Source organism: Adiantum capillus-veneris, chromosome 2 (genome assembly GCF_014529385.1).
Source record: "Adiantum capillus-veneris isolate H3 chromosome 2, ASM1452938v2, whole genome shotgun sequence".
NCBI classification, from domain to species: Eukaryota; Viridiplantae; Streptophyta; class Polypodiopsida; order Polypodiales; family Pteridaceae; genus Adiantum; species Adiantum capillus-veneris.
This window is the reverse complement of record NC_140932.1, coordinates 109801151-109821752: the sequence shown is the minus strand read 5'-3', so window position 1 is coordinate 109821752 and position 20602 is coordinate 109801151. Positions and strand designations below refer to the sequence as shown.

Below are 20602 nucleotides of genomic sequence, written 5' to 3'. Positions count from 1 at the left end.
CATTGACCAAGCCAAGAAAGAACGATGTTACCAATTTTGCGGCCCATATCCGGAAAAAGTGAAAGCGCGATGATTGTTTTTTTGTTGTTTGCGGTTGGCTTGGTTGTCGAAGGTGGCCTTGAGAATTTTGGCAAGGCGCTCATTGTTGAGCTCAGCATCGCGGTCACGTTTTTCACGTTTAGCAAGTTGGTTTTGGAGCTCTTGAACATCCTCCTGGAGAAGCTCGATCTCTTGATCGGTAGAGAGTGGGTCAAGCAGCAAAGAATCATCAGTCGGCATGATGCAGTACGCTAAATTTGCTTGATGGTATTGGCGATACGGTAGTCGTAGGCGAGGCAAGACGAATCGATCCCTTCGGCGAGAAGTTGCAAAGCAGCTTGCTTCTGCTGGAATCCGCGGCGATTAATTGCGATGGGACAGATGTCGTCTTCTGTTTGCATCAAATAGGGGTGATGAAATGGGAAGAAACCATCATATCGTCAAAGAAATTGCCGAGGCTGAAAAGTGATGCATAGCCCGATGGATGGGTGTGGGAAGAAACCCTTGAGGGGTTTTGTGTTGTGTTTTGTTTTGTTTTTTGGTTGTGGTTGTGCGACGCCGGCCTGTAGGGTGTGTGTGTAGGGACGCTTAAGAGTAGTGTATGTAAGTGGTTCTTCAGAGGGTAGGACGAGTTGCAGAGCTGTAAGACCTGTGTGTGTGTGTGCAGGAGCCAAGGGGGCGAAAGGGGAAAATAATGCAGGTGTTGCAGGGTCATTGGAGATCCAGAGGGCCTTGGTGGGCGAGGGCGATGATGACAGAGGAATGCTTTGGGAAGAATTGAAATGATGGGATTTCACTCCAACACTGCGTCCAATTCAACACCAGCTAGATATGGTTCTATGCATGGAGTCTGAGAGGGAGGCCGATGCGTGAGGTTCACGCTACAGCATGTGTGTGTGTGGTGGTTGTTAATTGTGTGTTTGCATGGTGGGTCTCTCAACGACCAAAGTGGGTGGCGCTGCCCATCGAAGAGTAGTAGTCTCAATGTCTAGAGTGTGTGAGTGTGAGACAAAGCTATAGGAGTGGGTAGGTGTGTAGGTTCCAGAAAAGAGGGGTTGAAGAGAGTCGTGATTGGTGAACAGTGGCCCCAGAGGTAAAGCAGCTCGAGTGTGTGTGTGGGAGCGCCACTGAAGGACCATGCAAGGTGGGGAGCATTCCGGGTGGATGCATGGTGTAGGTGAAAAGTGTTGGAGAGTTGTGATACGCCTGCATGTGGATGCTGTCGATCGTTGGTTACGCTTGATGAGCCAGTTTGCACATGGGTCGAGGGTGGTGGAGAGTGGGTGGCGGGTATGCCATGCAAGCGTATGAGTCGGCTTCCTGCACTGGCCTGCACCATAGCTCTACACCACTGAGCCGACTTCCTGTGCTGGCCTGCACGCTCTAGTTCTTCTTGGGGTGTTCCTCTTCATGCCATGCCAGCTTTAAGGCTCCTTAATAATGCCCTTATCAAGAGTAATTGTATGTATACAATGTGAAAATGATCAATTGCAAGACTGGTTTTCCATGCTTGCGCAAGCAAAGAGCATCCAAACCCTTGCGATGTCAAAATCCGTTATTTGCCTCGTCTTGCTACAATTCGACGAGCACTTCTAGAATCACTTGTGATTTAATTCGCATAGCAATTGCATCATATACAATGGGCAACAACATCTTCTTGCCTTTGAGCTTATGTTTCCTTCGGGTTCTCAACACCGTCTCGTTGCAAAGTTTGAGCACGCATAATTTCCTTTGCATGGGCCCTTGGTCTTTGTACATCTGCATCTCCGTAGCACAGCTGGTCGTGCTCCCTTTCTACACGAAGGGGATGATATGGGTTCGAATCCCATCGGAGATAGTTTTCTATGCTAGGACAAGCAATTAAGATTTGATTAGAAAAATCACTACATATTTAAGAAAAAATCGATGTTTCGTAAGCATAATCATGTGAATTGGAAGTAGAGTAGCACTTATCTGTGTCTGCATGTTTCTCCTCTGGGTTGATAATCAAGTGGAGCGTCGCCATGGGATCTGATACCACTGTTGAGTGCCAAGAAGTCGTGATGACGAGAATTGCATATGCAGGTACATGCTCCTCTAGACCGAGGATGCCATGAGAGAGAGAGAGAGAGAGAGAGAGAGAGAGAGAGAGAGAGAGAGAACACAACGATGGGTGCAATCATCCCCCCATGCCTAGAGTGAGCTGCCTTCCTCTAGGCATGTATTTATAGTATTTCCAAAAAAGGGACAACTCATAAAATGAGGCTATTTACATTCCACTTTGGGGATAAAGACTTTATTGAAATAACTAAATTCTTATTGACTTATTCCATGTCCTGCTATCTTCTGTCAGCCACTTGCCCATGACTCAGCTACATTGACCTGCTACATCACGCACACATGACCATAATTGTTAGTATCTCACTTCTCAGAATCCATTCCATAACATATGCAACATCATAGTTCACACAAAGAAGATGCACTTTTCTTCATGGTGTTTGTGATAGGTGAGTTGCAAAGCTCAAGACGATGAGAGGTCTTGTAGGGCAAGGGCTAGGCGGCTAGCATGGAGTGTGGGTAAATCTTTGTTGAATCCTTTTTAAGGTTGCCACACTAGTGGCAACATTAGAGTGCTGTATAATCTACAACATACTCATTGCTTGGCATTTAAAGTGTTCTATTGAATGGTACTACCTCATTCATCCACATTGCAATCGATAAGCCAAATAAAACATGAGTGCATTGTGTGCACACAAACGTCTCTCCTCTCTCGCACAAATACACAGTAACACACAAAAATGGCAAACTCGATATGTTTCTTTGCCACCCATTTGTTCTCATGCACTTTGCTAGTGTTGCTTTTCTGCTTCATCTCATGCTTCCATGGGTATTGTTTTGCAATAGCTTGGACAACCACATCTATATAATGCAAAGGTAAAAAAGCGGATTTGTGTGCCAAGTGTATTGCTCTTAGGCAAGCACAAGGTGTCCATATGGGTGCAATACCAACATGGTACAAAGCTGTTGCAACTTGCAATCTCATACTTGACAAGATTGTGCTTGCTCGGCTTACATTAAAAAGTTGTGTCTTAGCACGAACCTAGTAAAGCTTGGCCTTTTTTGCTTAGCTATTGCCTTATGCATAAGATGGGCAAGACCAATAAAGCGCTTGATTGTTAAGTTATACATACGTAGCATGAGGACAACCTTCTAAATGAAGTGGCCGATGACGCTATGCATATTTATGCTTTATATATATATATATATATATATATATATATATATATATAGAGAGAGAGAGAGAGAGAGAGAGAGAGAGAGAGAGAGAGAGAGAGAGAGAGAGAGAGAGAGAGAGAGAGAGAGAGAGAGAGAGAGAGAGAGAGAGCATCCGGGTGCCTGCGAAGCGAATTGCGGTTGTTTGTTGTTAGTTGCTGACGAGCTTGAGGACTTTCAACTTCCATTCCTAGGGTACTAATATTGTAGCATGTTTTTTTGAAAGTTTTGATGTTGTGTGTATGCCTCTGGTGCACCTCAACACACAGAAGAAGATTTAACATCATAGACAATAGAAATATATATTTTATACGTGCTTGGCATGATTTCTTGAAGCCAGCCTGAACTCGGAGAAAATAAGAAAAGGAGATGGAGGAGGATGGAGCGGGAGCCGTGAGGATGACGGGCGGCAAAGAGCAGGCGCAGGAAGAGGAAGAGGGAGGTGTGGTACTCGACCTCACCGGCTCCCAGCTGCATGATCTGCAGCAGGTGGAGCTGCCCCTCACCTTGCGCGAGCTGGACCTCACCGCCAACCGCCTGGCTACTCTTGACTGCCGCTTCGCCTCCCTCTCCTCCCTTTACAAACTTAGCCTCCGCCAGAACCTCCTCTCCGACGAATCACTTTCTCCCCTCCCTAGTTGGACCTCTCTCTCCGGTTTGCAGGTCAGCTCTACTTCTTTGCTTTTTTTATTCAGTGATTGTTAATCACATTTTTGTCATTATTAGCGTTTAGGTTAATCATGCCCATTATATCTCTCGAATATTTGGGGGCTTAAATTCAAATGTTTGAAACTTTGTGCATTCTTTCTGTTCTAACGTAGACATTGGCAACTTGAATTACATGTTCAATTTTAATTCATTTTATTTTTTAGAGTAGGCCTTTTGAAGTTGCTACTATTATCTTTTTTTAAAATGTAAACAGTCAATGGTTGTCTGATACACACATTTTGTTTTTACTGTCTTTGAAACCTTATTTATCTTTATAGCATCATCTTTTAAGGACTGGGATCCCTGGCTAATTCCATGAGAGTGCAATTTTCAATCTCACCATCTCTAGGCACCAATAGATCATTGCTTGTGGTCGGTATGTGTGTAGATGTTGAGAAAACAAATAGCGAGGTTGGGACCCTGAACGACCTTCTTAATGAATTGGATTGCATCCGTCAAGGATGCAGCCAATTAGTGGTGTTTTTGTCTCAGTCATCAAAGGTTACAGCATGATTTCAATAGGAGGCAAACCTGTCCCTCTCAAATGCTTGGCGACATGGTTTGCAAACTTCTTTAGGGTTGGATGCTTTTTTACATGTAACCATTCAGGGGGCTTTTGTTGCAACAAGAATCTCGAGATGCCAATTGTCACCAGTTAGTGATGTGGCAGACCCTTACGGGTTAGGACATAAAAAATTCTAACCCTACAATGTTGGACTCCCCGGCCGAGGGGCCTAAAACCCTAAAAAGACAAATCGCGAATTCCTTGATGAGGTGGCACTTCCGTACGGCCTGGCCCGCAAATTGTGGAAAATAGCTTACAAGGCCACGCTATATGGATTGCCAGTGCAAGAAGCGGACAGCCTTCTGGGTGCTTAGCGCTTGGCTTGGGGGCTTTTGGAGGAGAAACTTTTCATGTGTTGTGCCTTTTGGCCAAGGGCTTGCAAATACGTGCCTTAGGGTCTCACTCTGGCATTCGAGTATGTGGAAGTAGAGGAAGAGTCCCTCGACCATTGTACCTTTGTGAAGCAATAAAGAAAGAAGTACCGAAAGGGACACCATACTTTGGGGCTAGTGCATTTGGGAATGGAACTCCGCTGTTCCGTGTCAACTCCTCTCTCTCTCTCTCTTTCAAGTTTGTTGTGACAGTTTCTCATGTGTGTTTGTTGTAGATTTCTTGCTTGGAGTGTGCAAGCCTATCACAGTGGTATCAAAGCCCAGGCAATTCTTTTCCTATGGAGGATCTGATCCTTTTGCCTTTAGCACACATGGTTTCTAGTAGTGAATCCGACAGAGAGGAAATTGTTCCACCGACTACCCAACTTCAGGGAGATGAAGAGCACTCCAATCCTAGCGGAGGAACGAAGGACGGAGATTCCAACAGGAGCCGACCTCCTTCTGAGGAATCAGTAGAGGACCATGGCCGGCTTCTGAGAGGAGATCTTGACAAATGGACTACTGACGTCAATTGTAGGTTTACACATGTGCTAAACGGATGATCAAGTACTCCAAGGACCTGAAATATGTAAAGTATCTAAAGAATCATCGGCTTGATGAGGTTGTCTCACGGTGGCGAGACATTGTCCACTCACCTCTCAAAATGAAGAAGAAAGCAAAGCTGAGTGTAGAACAACAGAAACGTACTCGCAAGAAGAGTTCGATGATGCTCTTGAATAGAAAGTCAATCAGTTGATGAAGAGCACAAAGCACTTTTGGAAGAACAATTTAGAGAGATATCCCGCTATCTAGGCGAGAAATCAACTTTGGAGGAGGCTACAAATCCAAGAAGCGTGTTCACTTCGAGGTCGTTGTTAGATGCTTTAGAGAGTTCTTCCTCGTATTTCAGGAAAAGGAACAGAGAAAGACAAAGACAAAGACAAGCAAGAAAAGCAAATCCAAGAAGAAGTCTAGAAAGCAGTGTCACCATTCTAGCAGATCCGAGGAGAACACTTCATCCTTTGACAGTTTGGATAGTGATTCCCGCGTCTTTGGGACTATCTATGGAAAATAGCGAGTATTATATTTGATCTTTCTTTGCTGTCTCTCTCTCTCTCTCTTGAGAGAGAGAGAGAGAGAGAGAGAGAGAGAAAGAGAGAGAGCATTGACCTCTCTCTGCAAGCCTTCCCTTTGCTACCTCCTCTGTCGTTTGGAGTGTGGAGCGAAGAGTGTGTTGATGTACCGCTAGATAGAGAAGATCTTCAGCGAGGAGAGACTTTTGCGAGAGGGAAAGGGTGATTGTAGAATTCTCCAACGTGAAAACCCATCGTGTTTGGGGCACGAATGAGCACACGCCTCGAAAGCGTAATCATTCTCCATGTGTCACGTGCAGGATTCGCCCTCGTTGATTTTTTACGCTGGAGCTCTTTGGCCTTGCATTGAGTTTTTTTTAATGCTACAAGTTGCCCTTTTATTTTAGGAAATCGCTTGGACCTTTTTAAGGTGAGTATGAAACTTGAATCTTAAAAAAATTCACTTATAGAGAGTGCACAACTTTGCAGAAACCTCAATTTTAAGTTCCCTGTGGGGCCCCCTCCCTTGGGTGCCCCGACCCCCAGTGGGCAGTCCTTCGAGGCGCAGCCGGTGGACAGCAGGGTGGCAGCCCAGCGTTTTTGGGGCAGCACCCACACCGGCGGTTTGGTGCAGCCAGCAGCCTACAAAGGAGGATGAACCCAACGTTTTTCATGGGCAGCAAGAAGAGTGCTCAGCTGTCGTAGTTGTGTGCACCTCGAGTCTATCCATTGGGCATGTTAGTTCTATGCCGGACCACCCTTGGTCACTTGTATGAGCATATTGTTATTAGCATGGAGAGCCTTTCCCAGATCTCTCTCTCTCTCTCATGGGTTTGGAATTCTCCTTCATTGTCCTTAGGGTTTCGTCACCACTTTTTTGTTGTTTTAGGGTTTCAAAATTGCTTTTTGGCTATTTTTAGGGTTGTCATTGTTTTTTTTTCCTGCTTTTAGGGTTTTGAAACTGTTTTTTGGCCTGTATTTACGGTTCTGTCACTGTTTTTTCCTATTTTTAAGGGTTTAGATACTGTTTTATGCTGTTTTTTAGGGTTTCAAAATTGTTTTATTTTTTATTTTTTAGGGTTTCAAAATTGTATTTTGATGTTTTCTAAGGCTTTGATGCTGATTCTCTTCTTTTTAGGGTTTCACAAGCATTTCGCTGTCTTTTAGGGTTTGTAGTTTGGCATATTGTATTGGATTCTACCTACAGGTTTGATCTTGGCAAATGCAAAGATGTGGCAGACATTTGGTTTGATTTCCGGGAGTTTGCTTGAGTAGCTAGGTCTTGCTGGACCTCGACAACTTCTTTGGCAAACATGATCCTTAGGTGAACGCCTCTTAAGTCCTCCTATTCTTAGCAGTCCGAGTTTACCGATTGTGTGATTCTCTTTGAGATTCAGGTCTTGCTATTCAGTTACAAAGGAAGCAGTTTACTCGAGGTTGGTTCAGATTTCTTTATGGTGGTACTCATTCTCTTTTCCCAGGATTGAGCGGGAGGGGGGTGTAACGGACTTGGACACTCCAAGTCAAGAATCAACCGCGACAGCACCAAATAACCACTTCAAAACAATTCACAAATCACAATAGATTTGCATTGGCCCGGCGGAGTTCCGTGCCTAGAGATATTGGCCCCAAAGACTGGCGCCCCTTTCGGTACAAGAGAGTGGGTCGGGATTCACTCTCAGACTTTGCGTCCAGATGCTCTGAGAAGTGAGGCCCTCACCACTAATTTAAAGGTTACAAGGGATGCCCAAAAGCAGAGTCCCAAAAGCTTCAAATGAAAAGCACTTGCTCTCTCTCTCACACAGAGAGTCAAAACTTGAAAGCAAAAGCATTCTCTCTCTCTTTCTCATTGCGTAGAGAAAAAGCGAAATTTGCGTCGCTCATCATTATTGAAAAGAAAAATAAATAAATAAATTTTAAAAAAGCCTCCGTGATTTCTGGAAATTATGGTTTCTGACAGAAATTAGGGTTTCTGCTGTTCCCCACGTCATCACTTTGTGACATACCCCCCTCTTGAAAGCATTGTAATCGACCGCGATTACGCTTGCAAAACCGACAAAAGCCATAAACCGTCTTAGCAAACACTGACTGTTAGTACCTACGTACTAGGAACACACATCTAGCACATGTACAAAATCGACAGTCACATCACACGACATCACAGGACATCACCAGACATCATAGGACATCGCATGACATTCAACATTCATTCGGATCTTAGACCATGATTTATCGGCAATGTAGCTAGCAAACACATCTACGTCCGATCGGGACCTCATCGATGTCCGATTGACTAACCCGTATTGCAACCATGTCTATTCGAGATCAATTAGACCAAAATGCTACAGTCATTTCGGCTATCAGTTCCTGCACTCAAAAGAAGTCAAGAACAAATCAGTATCATTATCAGGAATTCCATTTCATAAAGTCATCCAGCAGAATACTGTCAGCTCTCAGTAGCCTTGAAGCTCAAAGAGACATCAGTGACTTTAGTATCAAAATCAAGGCATCTGTTGACAAATGAGCGGAGTAACTCTCCTCTTGTGCATCCCACTTGACCAGATCTTCGGCCAAGCTGAATTTCTGGGTTCCGTTTGGAGTAGACTATGCTAAACCAAAATATCGAGGTAAAGTTTCACAATCCGAGGAGTATCTGCTATGTCCTCCTCCTCCATCCACTTCGCATCAAATGCAGGAAAGTTCTTGAACATAACCAAGAACCGCCTTCGGACTTCACCTTTCTTCGTATTCTATGTGCCAAAATCTGTTCAGGAACAAGGGTCTCCTCGTTTTCTTCCACTGCGGGTTGCTCATCAGGCTCCCCATCATCAGGCACATCACCCTTAACCAGGTTTCAAGAGACTCACATGCAATGCATTGTGAATCCTCCAAGTATCTGACAGTTTCAATCGGAAGGAGACATCATTTATCTTGTCAGTGATTTGGAAAGGTCCATAGTATCGCATACTAAGCTTTGGAAAAAGCCTCTCCTTTCCCTTTTTCTTTCGTAGGCATGCCTTCTCAAAACGTAAGAGCACCCAATCATCCTCCTTCAATTTCAAGTCGCAACGATGGCGATCTGCTGCCTTTTTCTGTCGTTCTTGAGACTTCTGCAAAGTCTCGCGAACCTTGGCAAAGGCCGTATCCAAATCTCGCAAATATTCATCCACTTCAAATATCTAATCTTTTGTGCTCAGGAAGGATCTTTTGCGCTCAGGAAGGATGGAACCTTCGTAGCACTTTCAACAATCTCACATGGCGTCTTCCCCGTCGAAGAGTGTATCGTGTTATTGTAGGCAAATTCCACCAAACGTAAGTTCTTTTCCCATTGAGTCTTCTGATCGGAGATACAAGACTTCAATAAATCTAAAATCACTGAATTGGCAATCTCAAATTGCTCGGCAGTTTGCAAGTGGAACGATGACGAGAGCTGCAACTGCGTGCCAATGTTCTCCCAAATTGCCTTCCAAAACAAACTCATAAATCTGGGGTCTCTGTCTGAGACAATCGTCTCAGACGTGCCATGTAATTAGAAAATCATCGTGATCATTCTATGTTCTTGGGAGATCAAAAATGAAATCCATTTCAAAACTTTTCCAGGGACGGGTGGGTATGGGTAAAGGCTTTAACAATCCCTGTGCCTTATGCCTGTCAAAATTGACCTTCTGGCATACTAAGCAACTGTGCACAAACTCTTCCACATCCTTTTTGTGTCTCGGCAAAAAAAAAAAGTATCTCTCTACCCCCTTCATGGTGGTAGCAATGCCGCGGTGACTCGTAAAAGGTGGACAATGGCATTCAGTCATAACCTTTTCCCTCAACGGTTGTGTAACGCACAACATAGTCTTTTTCATCAAGTAGCCTTCCCGAAGGGAGTATCCAGCTACTGTCTCCCCATCCCTTATCCGTGTGAAAATATCTGCAAAATCTGTATCTGTGGCATACTGGTCGATCATATCCTCGAAGCTCCTATGATGTATCGTGGAAATAGCCAGATCCAACGGCTTCCGAGACAAAGCATCTGCCACCACATTTTTCTATCCTTGCTCATGGACAATCTGGAAGAGAAACTGTGACAAGATGTTCGCCCACCGCATCTGCTTTTCCAAAAGCTGCTTTTGTGACAAGAAGTAGCACAAACTCTGATGGTCTGTAAAGAGAGTAAAATCCGCTCCGAGTAGGTAATGCCGCCACTGAGTAAGAGCATGGATCATTGCCAAAAGCTCTTTCTCATATATCTGTGCTGTCATCTCCGGCCTAGAGAACAATCGGCTCTCGTAAGCAATGACATGGCCTTCTTGCATCAAGACCGCACCCAGACTACGACCACAAGCATCACAAAATACTTCAAATGACTTCTGCAAGTCCGGCAAAGTCAAATCTGGTCCTGTAGTCAATTTCTCTTTCAATGTTTGAAAGGCAGTCACCTCTGTGGATCCCCACGAGAAAGGGACTCCTTTCTGTATCAAGATATGCAAAGGGAAAGCAACCTCTGCAAACTTTCGTATGAACCGCCTGTAGTACGAACATAGTCCCAAGAAGCTTCCAACTTCATGGACATTCTTCAAATCGGGCCAATCACGTATAGTCGCTATCTTTGCCGAATCCACTTGCACTCCTGTTGCTGAGACAAAGTATCCCCAAAAAAAAAAAGTGTATATCTGAAGCAGATTATCTCTGTGTTCTGCCTCATTCTTTAAGAAAACAATGATATCATCAAACAAAGTGCCAACAAATAGCCTGTACTCTCGAAAAATCCTGTCCATCATCCGGTTAAATGTCGCAGGAGCATTGGTTAAGCCAAAAGGCATCACCAAAAACTCAAATAACCCAAAAGTCATCCGAAAGGCTGTCTTGTAGACGTCTCCCGGCGCGATTCGGATCTAATGATATCCACTCTTCAAGTCAATCCTGCTAAAGCACGAGGATCCCTATAACTTGTCGAGTATATCATCGATCCCAAGAATCGGAAATCTGTTCTTGATGGTGATTTTGTTGAGAGCGCTATAATCGATGCACATTCTCCAAGACCCGTCTTTCTTCAAATCCAACAACAGTGGAGAGCAATACGGTGAAGTACTATGCTAGACAAGACCCTTTTCCAAGAGGTCTTTCACTGGGTTCATAATCTTTTCACTCTGTACTCGGCTCACACGGTAAGGTGGCCGGTTCGGTGGTGTGCTTCCAGGTATCAGATCAATGGTATGATTTTCAGGCTCTCTAAAAAGCAATCGGCATCAGTGTGGAGAAAAATCTTGGCGTTCTTTGATCAGGTCAAAACATATTCAACCTTTATCCATCATTCAGTTCTCTCCCAAAAGAGTGAGTAAGAAACTGAAGTTCATCAAGTACAATCTCTAAGCCCTTCATTTATCAAAGTCGCTTTCTCGGCCCGGTAGTCAACCACGGCGTAGTTCTTGTGGTACCAAGGGATCTTGAGTAGAACGTCACTCGCGTGCCCTGAACACCCCTGTCATTGCAAACGAAGTTTGCCAATGCTCGTTGTAATGGCAACATCCCATCCGGGTGCCAGTCGAACTACCTCCGCCTGTGGCGTCAGTCTGTCGAGCGTAATTCCAAATCGAGCCGCCAATTCCAAGTGAAAAGAAGTTGGCCTTGGCTCCTTCAAAAGAGCTTCCTGATCCTTCACTTTGCCCCAAAAGCGGCAAAGTTTGTACTTTCATTCATTAGATTCAATGCAAGTCCCACGCCATGTGGTACCAGTTCTGCTTTTCTATCTGCCTTTTCTGCCACGTTGCTCAGCTGCTCTCAAACTCTAAGGCCTGTGGTCGTCTTTATCATTATGTTCTTTTTGTGCCTTTTTAGGACACTTCGCGGAGATATGTCCATGTTCCCCGCATCCAAAGCACTTCCCCTCTCTGATGAAGCGAGCTCTCTCCTCCGGAGTAAGCTTGGGTCGTGCATCCTTTTTCTCTGGGTTGCTCTCTCTCTTTCTACTTTCATTCCCAGAAGTCTGTTCGGCTCTTTGTGTCATGGCCTCATCTGTGGGGTAGGTCAGACTGCCAGAGTGAATGGCAAAGCCCCGCTTCGCATGACTCATCAACTCCTGAATAGAAGCTGACTTCTGTTCCAAGCAGTGATCTTGGATCTCTGTAGGTAGACCCAAGGTAAACCGCTCAATCTGTTCTCTGAACGAGATCTTCTTGAATGAAGAGGCGGGTAGAAAAGAGCTCCAGAATCTTTCACAATAAGCATTGATTGTATCTTTCTTGGTCATCCGAAGATGGTTCCAAGTAGCTCCTACATCCTCGTTCATATTCTTGCGTCAACCAAGAAGAAATAAAAAGCTTCTTAAATTTCAGCCATTTAACTGGCGCAGTCTTGTTTAAAAGAAGAGTGGACCACCAAGTACGAGCATTCCCCTTAAAGTAAGAGGTAGCTCTCCGAATCTTGGAGTGCTCTGAATAGTGTCCTCCCGCGAAAGCGATGTCAAACTGCTGTATAAAAGACAAACACTTCGAAGCATCTGAGTATCCTGAGAAAGTATCAAACTTGATCGAGTGGCCATCTTCCTTAAACTCTCAGACTTTCTTGCTTTTATCTTGGAGAAAGTCATACTGGTTGGCTTTGTAAGAATTCTTCTTGTTCGCATAGAAGTTTCCATCATCAGAATCTGAGCTGTCTGTAGACGAGTCCTCAATAGAACTGTCAGGCTTTGGGCAAGATTTAGCCTTCTTTGCCTTTTTCTTGCCCTTTTCGAAGCTTTGTTTCTTGCTTCGCATTTTACCTTTTCTGTCTTCTTCGCTCGAATCTGAAGAGCTAGAAGAACTGTTAGAAGAAGCAGAAGAAGAACTGGGTACTCCTTCAAATCGAACACGCTTCTTTTGTTTCTTTGCCTTATCAAAAGTTGACTGACGACCCAAATAACCTGGAAAGTCAGTGCTTTTCTTCTGTTTTTTGCCGTGCTTTTTGGTTTTCTTCTGTGCGTTAAAAAGCTGAGCAATCCGTGCATCAACCACCTCTTCTAGTTCCTTCTCTGAATATTGTTTGGGATCAGAAGGTTTCTTGAAAGCAGATTTCGGGGGTGGTGTAGTGGTTTTCTGCCACTGTGCATGCACTTCCTGAAAAGAAGTCTCGCTCATATATTTTGCCAATTTCGGATCCTTCGCAAAACTGAGCATCATCTTTGTTGCATCGCCGATCAATTGACGACGCTTCATCTCTCTTTGCTCCGCCTGAGTAGGCCGAGGCGGGCCATACTCTCTGTCTGAATCTTCGTTGTGATCCCAGCCCGCATCTCCAGATGCAGAGGGAGTCGACTGATCCTTGCGTGAAGCCATAGGTGCCGCGGAAAAAAAATTGGGGATCGGATTTCCCATAGAAGAGAAATCGGCCGTGCTCTGATACCACTGTAACGGACTTGGACACTCCAAGTCAAGAATCAACCACGACAGCACCAAATAACCACTTCAAAACAATTCAGAGATCACAATAGATTTGCATTGGCCCGGCGGAGTTCCGTGCCTAGAGATATTGGCCCCAAAGACTGGCGCCCCTTTCGGTATTTCTTTTTATATTAATCAGTTCAAAGTACAAGAGAGTGGGTCGGGATTCACTCTCAGACTCTGCGTCCAGATGCTTTGAGAAGTGAGGCCCTCACCACTAATTTAAAGGTTATAAGGGATGCCCAAAAGCAGAGTCCCAAAAGCTTCAAATGAAAAGCAATTGCTCTCTCTCACACAGAGAGTCAAAACTTGAAAGCAAAAGCATTCTCTCTCTCTTTCTCATTGCGTAGAGAAAAAGCGAAATTTGCGTCGCTCATCATTATTAAAAAATAAATAAATATTTTTAAAAAAAAAAGCCTCCGCGATTTCTGGAAATAAGGGTTTCTGGTAGAAATTAGGGTTTGCAAGAATTTTAGGGTTTCTGGCAGAAATTAGGGTTTTTGTTGTCCGCCACGTCATCACTTTGTGACAGGGGACTTCCTGTCGACAATTGTTACCTCATAGCGTACTATTGAGGATACTTCTCTTTCATAAGAGACTTCCATGTTATTATCTTCAATTGACTTCCGATGCTCCACACAGCTTCTTGGCGGATTTTCTTCTTTAGCCATTTCGGTGGTTGCCTTGTCTTTCGGATTTGTGGTGTGACGGTTGCTCTTCTCAGTGCATCCGAATAGTAGCTCCTATGTCGCGTCTTCAAAATTGATCCCTAGAGACTGTACCATTCAAGACACACCTACTTCTTTTACCCTTAGATTGGCATGTTATATCTCGTACAGGTGAATAGTGGTCCTTCTCGGACTAGGAATTAGTTACAGTTAGCCATGGCATTCTCCAAAGAGGGGAGATAGTTTTCTTGGTTCTCCCATACTTGGTTCCAGGTTCCATAGGTATATTATTTTCCTTTCGGATTCACCTATCCTTGGTGATCCATTTACACAGGCAGAGATTGTTGGAGAGTTATGACAGTTTTCCGTGGTTTGGGTGTTCTCCCTTTAGAGGGGGATGTGGAGCCAGCTTGGGAGTCAGTTTGTACACACTACTTCCATACAATTCTTGTGGTTCCATGTACAACGTACAGGTCCTTGCTACAGCACCTTGTTCTTCTCTTGCATAGCTTGGGTGCAAGGTCTCTTGATCTTGCCTCGCTAGGTCGCGGGGCTTGAGGATTGGTTGGGCAGGTTGAGGACAACCCTATATAGGCAGGGGGGGGGGCGGGGGGGTGTCACTTCCATTTACTGCAGATCAGCCCTAGTGGGGGGGCGCCCTCCCTTGGGTGCCCTAGTGGGCAGTCCTTTGAGGCTAGCAGCCGGTGGACATGGCAACCTAGCGTTTTTGGGGCAACTCCCACACCAGCGTTTTTGGTGCAACCGGCAGCCTGCAGAGGAGGATGAGCCCAACGTTTTTTCATGGGCAGCAGGAGCAGTGTTTAGTGTTCATCTCTACGGTGCAGTTGCACCTCAAGCCAGCCTATCGATGGCCCTTGTGACCATGCAGTGGCAGGTTTCCCTGACCGAGATCTAGATCTGCATCTCAGAGTTACCCGGAATGCGGAACGGGAACGGCGACGGGGACCCTCGCGGAACGGGGGAACGTCCAGGGGTCCGGAACGGGAACGGCGCGGAACGGGAGGCATAAAAAACACCCAAATAATGCTTGAGAAGGGAATGGGTGTGAGGGGGTGCATTTTAATTTTTGAGTCCTTGCACACTAAAAAAAACACCTAATGTTCATTGCAAATTTGCTGCCACCTTTGACAAAGGGGCGCCACAGTTTGGGCCCAATGCATCTGGGAACGGAACTCTGTCGTTCCTGGTTGACTCCTCTCTCTCTCTCTCTCTCAAGTTTGTTGTGGCAGATTCTCATGTGTGTTGGGAGTGTCCAAGCTTGTTACGACAATGTCTTCCACACTAAATTGGAGACAATGTAGAGTGCAGGCCGATGACACCCTTTGGTGGAAGAGGTGAAGATCATTGATCTTAATAGTGAGGTCCATCATATCATGTTTTAGGTTAGTTTCATGTCTCTATGTTAAAGCGCATGACCTTGATGCTAATATGAGGTCTATCACATTTTACGTGAATGTCATGTCCCTATGTTAGTCGTAGTGGATGATAAATGTGTCACAAAAACAGATATGATAGACCCCTCTTATTGGTCAGTTTTTGCTTCTTCCTTAGTGAAGATTTCTTGACCTTTAGAAAGAAACGAAGAGAGAGGCAAAGGTTGTTTTAGGGAGACCTTGGGAGAGAGAGAAATGGAAGGAGATCACATTGCGGTGGATCCCAACCAACTCTCCCAAGGACCCCCACTCTATTACCAGAGTGGTATTCGACACCGCTTTCCTCACTTTGGAAGCTTCTGTAAAATTGCATCAAAAAAGGCTGTGCCGATTTGTTGAATAAAGGCCAAAGCTTTCTTCATATCTCGAAATCCGGAGAGAATCTCAAACTTGACACTTTGACCGTCATCCTTGAAATCTTTCTTTGCCCTTCTAGGGTCCAAGTCATCATACATAGTCATTCGCAAAATATGCCTCTGATTTCTTCCAAAGAATGTACAAAAGCTGGAGGAAACATGTAGTCTTTCTCATCATCATCCTCATCTTAGTCATCCTCCTCTTTGTTGTCCTCAGGATGTGCATAGTGATCTTTGTATCTGCGATGCAAGACTCTCCTCTTCCAAAACCGCACTATCTCCCCTTCTTCCTCATCACACAATTGGCTGGGGTTCAAGGGGCTTTTCTCATCACTATGGTCGATGCCTAAGTACGAAGCAAAGATCGTGACTGCTTGGAACCATCTTTGGATGACTGAGGATGACACAATTCTAACGTAAAACAGAGACATAAATGCCAAAATGAAGGGGGGGGGGGGGGGGGGGGGGGTGGGGGGGTGTTTCACGTTTTGGTTGTAAATAATCGCGTCTTGCGTTTTAGCTTGACGTCAGACCTACTGCAACATGGACAAACTCGAAGCTGTCACAGCAGCTTCAGCTCAGTTTAGAACATGAAGTCAGAAGTAGTCATTTCACTTGTGGAAATAGGGTCTTTGGTTTTTAAGTCTGCTGGTCTCACATTCTCACGTGCATAACTTGTGGTACAAAATGGGTTTATTCAAGGTGGCCGTGTATTGCTAGAAATCGTTCTCTGCAATAGGAGAAGCACGTTGTGTGGATAAATCCTGGGTTAAAAAGATGAGGGCTTCCATGTATGTCCATTTCTGGCTTAAGCTAACACACCCATCTGTGTTTCTTTGAATGATTTGAACTGCTGGTTTGTGTTGTTGCTTGTCTTCTTCCTCAGGAATTGGTGCTGAGGGACAACAAACTGACGAAGCTGCCTAATGTCGAAATTTTCACCAATCTTCGTGTTTTTGATGTATCTTTCAATGAGGTCACTTCTCTTAAGGGTCTTTCAAATGCCTCTTCCAATTTACGAGAGCTATATGTCTCAAAAAATGAAGTAGTCAAGATGGAGGAGCTAGAACACCTCCATAGTTTGGAACTGCTAGAGCTTGGTAGCAACAAATTACGGGTAGGTAGGCTACTTCTGTACTCATTATGTTTGGCAGGCTACTTCTGTTTCCATTAAAATATGGTCTTGTATTTATGTAGGCTCACACAACTTTGATGATGTTTTGTGTCAACCCTGCCCTAGGTGATGGAAAATTTACACACCATGGTTAAGCTTAAAGAGCTGTGGCTGGGTCGGAACAGAATTCGGACAGTAAATTTATGCGGGCTCAACTCGCTTGTAAAAATTAGTCTTCAGAGTAACCGGCTAACCTCCATCCTCGGCTTCCAGGTAAAGTGGTTTTTGTCAGTTGCTCACATGCAAAATGGGTGTGTCATGTCTTACGTTGCCCTACGTTCAATTGGAATTATATCCTTTGGGGTGCTCTCCTTCAGGACTGTGTCTGTCTGGAGGAGCTCTATTTGAGCCATAATGGTATCACAAAAATGGAAGGGGTTTCAACCTTGCTTAATCTTCGCATTTTAGATCTTTCTTCGAACAAGATTGCATGCATTGAGGATATTAAAAGACTTCCAAGGTAAGGAACTAGTGGGGTTTTGATTATCAAAGTTTTATAAACGTAACAGTTAATGTCTTTGTCATCGCAGACTAGAAGATTTGTGGCTTAATGACAACCAGATTGCATCCCTTGAGGGCATTGGAAATGCTGTTGGCGAGTCGCAGAGTACCTTAACGACCATCTATATTGAAAGAAATCCATGTGTACGTGTGTACTGCTGTGCTTCTTGGTTCTCTGGTTATTGACTTATCTTGAACCAGTTGGTGATGTTCTTGCAGGCTACTGACGCAGATTATGCTACCAAACTGAAAGCGCTTTTCCCGAATCTGCAGCAAGTAGACTCTGTGTTGTTTTGACAAGGTGTCTCGGGGTTTCTCAAGTGGATTATTGGCTGCCTCATATGAAGGCTTTTAAAGGAGGTGGGCTGAGATGACTCTGGAGTCTCTCGCTTCATTGGGCTTAATCTGTTTTGTTCTCTGAGCTTGTACCTTTATAATTATAATGTATTGTTTCATGCTCATACAAGCTCTACCTCCCCCTCCTAATTGAGGAGCTGAAAGGCATAAAGGTTGGTTCCTGTCAGTCTTTAAAAGCTGGCACACTTAGCAATAAAGCTTGGGGCGTAGCGCTACTACAAACACACAGGTGGGAAAGACAACCATCTGAACTTTTATATACCTTTCAATTATGTGTATACTACCAATTTTGCATTCTTTTGGTTTTAGCGAAGATCAGTATAAGCAAAAGGTTGCTGGTGAGTTGTATAGTTGAAAATGTGCATGCCATTTTGCTGCGAAATCAGCTCAACCTGCAGGGTTTGGTCGATGCTACATCTTTAAGGGTTCATTTGTCAAGTTTCTCGCTAGTTGCATACTGGTATTTTCATCATGAGGGCACCTTCAAGTAGATTCTAAAGCATAGTTAGTGAGTGGGTTTCAGTGTACATCCGCATTACGTCTTTTTTATCACAAAGCTTATTTGCTCATATTATAACTGCATAGATTGCTGAGCTAAAATGTAGGGTTAACCCTTCAATGCTTTTCAGAGGACGATGCAATTTTCATTGAAGGAAAGTCTTAATGAATTATTAAGTTTCAAAGCTCTACACTAGATTTTACTAGCTGTAGGTACTCGATGTTGATTCGATGTGATGGCTCGGAGACCTCGCACATCAATTATTGCTATTTAAGCACTCATGAATAAGTTTCTTCCGATGTGTAAAACAGACACCTCTCTTCCACAAAGACTTGGTTCACTATCTATGCATCACTTTTCTGTTGTAAAGGAAAAGTTGCGCAGAAGACAAACTTGCTTGTCTTTGAGCAACTTCAGGACAAAAACACTTGAAAGGTTTATTGGCAAATTACGCAAGGCAGGAATGGTATCATGATGCAAGAAAGATTCAACCAAACATTTTGTTTAGGTTTCCTGTATATAGAAGACCTACTTGTGATACTTCTAAGATCTTTCATTGGTGGAGGGTTATTATCTTGGTGGTATGTATAAAAGTGAGCATGTTTTTTTTTTTTTTGACTGTGTTACATGAATAGTTTTTTAGTGCTAGCCACGTCAGGCTTACACATGTATAAACATGCCTACGTTTCTTGACTCAAGAAACAATCACTGTTGACATGTGGATAAGCAACTCTTTTATTTACTTGATGGGCTCCCATACAAGAAGGCATTCTACAACGTCGACAGAAAAACATGCTAAATGACGAAGCAATCGGTGTGTGGAGATGACAAAGTACACCATAGCTTGCTTTTGTAGGTCTACTTGATGTTTTTTTAAAACCAAAGTGTTGATGCACTCAATTGGGATAAAAGACCCAAGTGGCTCATGGAGGATAGATTGTGGAACTTGGCTTGTGTATGTCCACCACCACACAGAAAGTGAGAGCTTTGCACACACTTTGTGGCACCATAGGGAGGAAATCTCGGCCATAGCCAAGAGGTGCTTGTATGGGGTAAAACACCCTATAGTGGACCATCTAAGGTGGGTGGTAAATTGCCATCGACACATTGCACCATTTTTGGATTAGATGTGTGCGACCCAAAGAGTGTAGCACCACCTAACTCCCTTCAAAAATCGTGCCACAAATAGAGCTTCGATGGCAACACATGACATCGACAAACAAAAAATGTGTAACGAAAGTACCCATGAATGGGAGGCCACAGCAAGGGGGTAAAGTGGGACAATGCAGCTAACAAGGCTTAACCAAGATGTAACAACTATGATTTAAAGTTGAGTGCAATTAATTGCCTCACCATGGGGTTGGTTGTGTCCCCATATTGGACCTTTGACAACATAAAGTTAGGGGGCTAGGAGGGACCAATTTTTTATTGGCCCCTTCACCACAGATAGAGCCACCACAATTAAGAAGGTCAAAATATGGTGTCATTTTAGTTTGTGATTACTTCAACAAATGGCTATCCATGAGACGCAAAACCAAGGAGCTTGTGGTATGCAAGGAGTGAACAAATTTGAAACATGTGAGTTGATCAAATTTGAGTGGGAGTGAAAAATAGACAACCACTTTCTAGGCTTTCCCTTCAATGAGTACACCCACTGTAAAGAAACTAGTCTTGCTTGGTGGGCATTGGTATAGAACATCTATAGAATATAACGCGACAAGTACATATTAACATTAAGCATCTAGCACTGAAGTAAACAAGTACAAAGTGCATCGGAAATTTTTAAAAAAAGAATTGCATATATGATGATTGATTATCTCTATTGCTGTCTGTAAAATGGTCCAAATTCATGGCATTGGATGTGTATTTATTACTCTAAATCAAACATAGTCAATTTTCTCTTATTTCTCGTAGAGCCAGAGAGAGAGAGAGAGAGAGAGAGAGAGAGAGAGAGAGAGAGAGAGAGAGTGTTATGTGTTGTCATAGTTGGTTGTCAATCAAAAAATTTGGTGCAAAACATATTTGAGGAAAACACTTTGATAAAGGGTTGTCTTCGTGTTACAGAACGGGTATGTAGAGGAGAACGGTGGCCTACAATATAAAAGATGTAGTTCCAAACAAGGACATATGTAGATTGACATTAACCGCCTAGGAATAAAGTAAACATGTACAGAGGGCA

General features: G+C 44.0%; 1 protein-coding gene across 1 annotated transcript; it reads left to right on the top strand.

Annotated features, from left to right (window-relative positions):
* The first annotated feature begins 3612 nt into the window (after positions 1 to 3612).
* On the top strand, positions 3613 to 18224 carry LOC147463383 (Leucine-rich repeat (LRR) family protein). The gene is made up of 6 exons (XM_086488580.1): positions 3613 to 3954; positions 16779 to 17009; positions 17133 to 17279; positions 17384 to 17526; positions 17597 to 17711; positions 17787 to 18224. The coding sequence occupies exons 1-6, from the start codon at positions 3661 to 3663 to the stop codon at positions 17862 to 17864; spliced, it is 1008 nt and encodes a 335-aa protein (XP_086344706.1). The 5' UTR covers positions 3613 to 3660; the 3' UTR covers positions 17865 to 18224.
* Positions 18225 to 20602: the final 2378 nt, after the last annotated feature.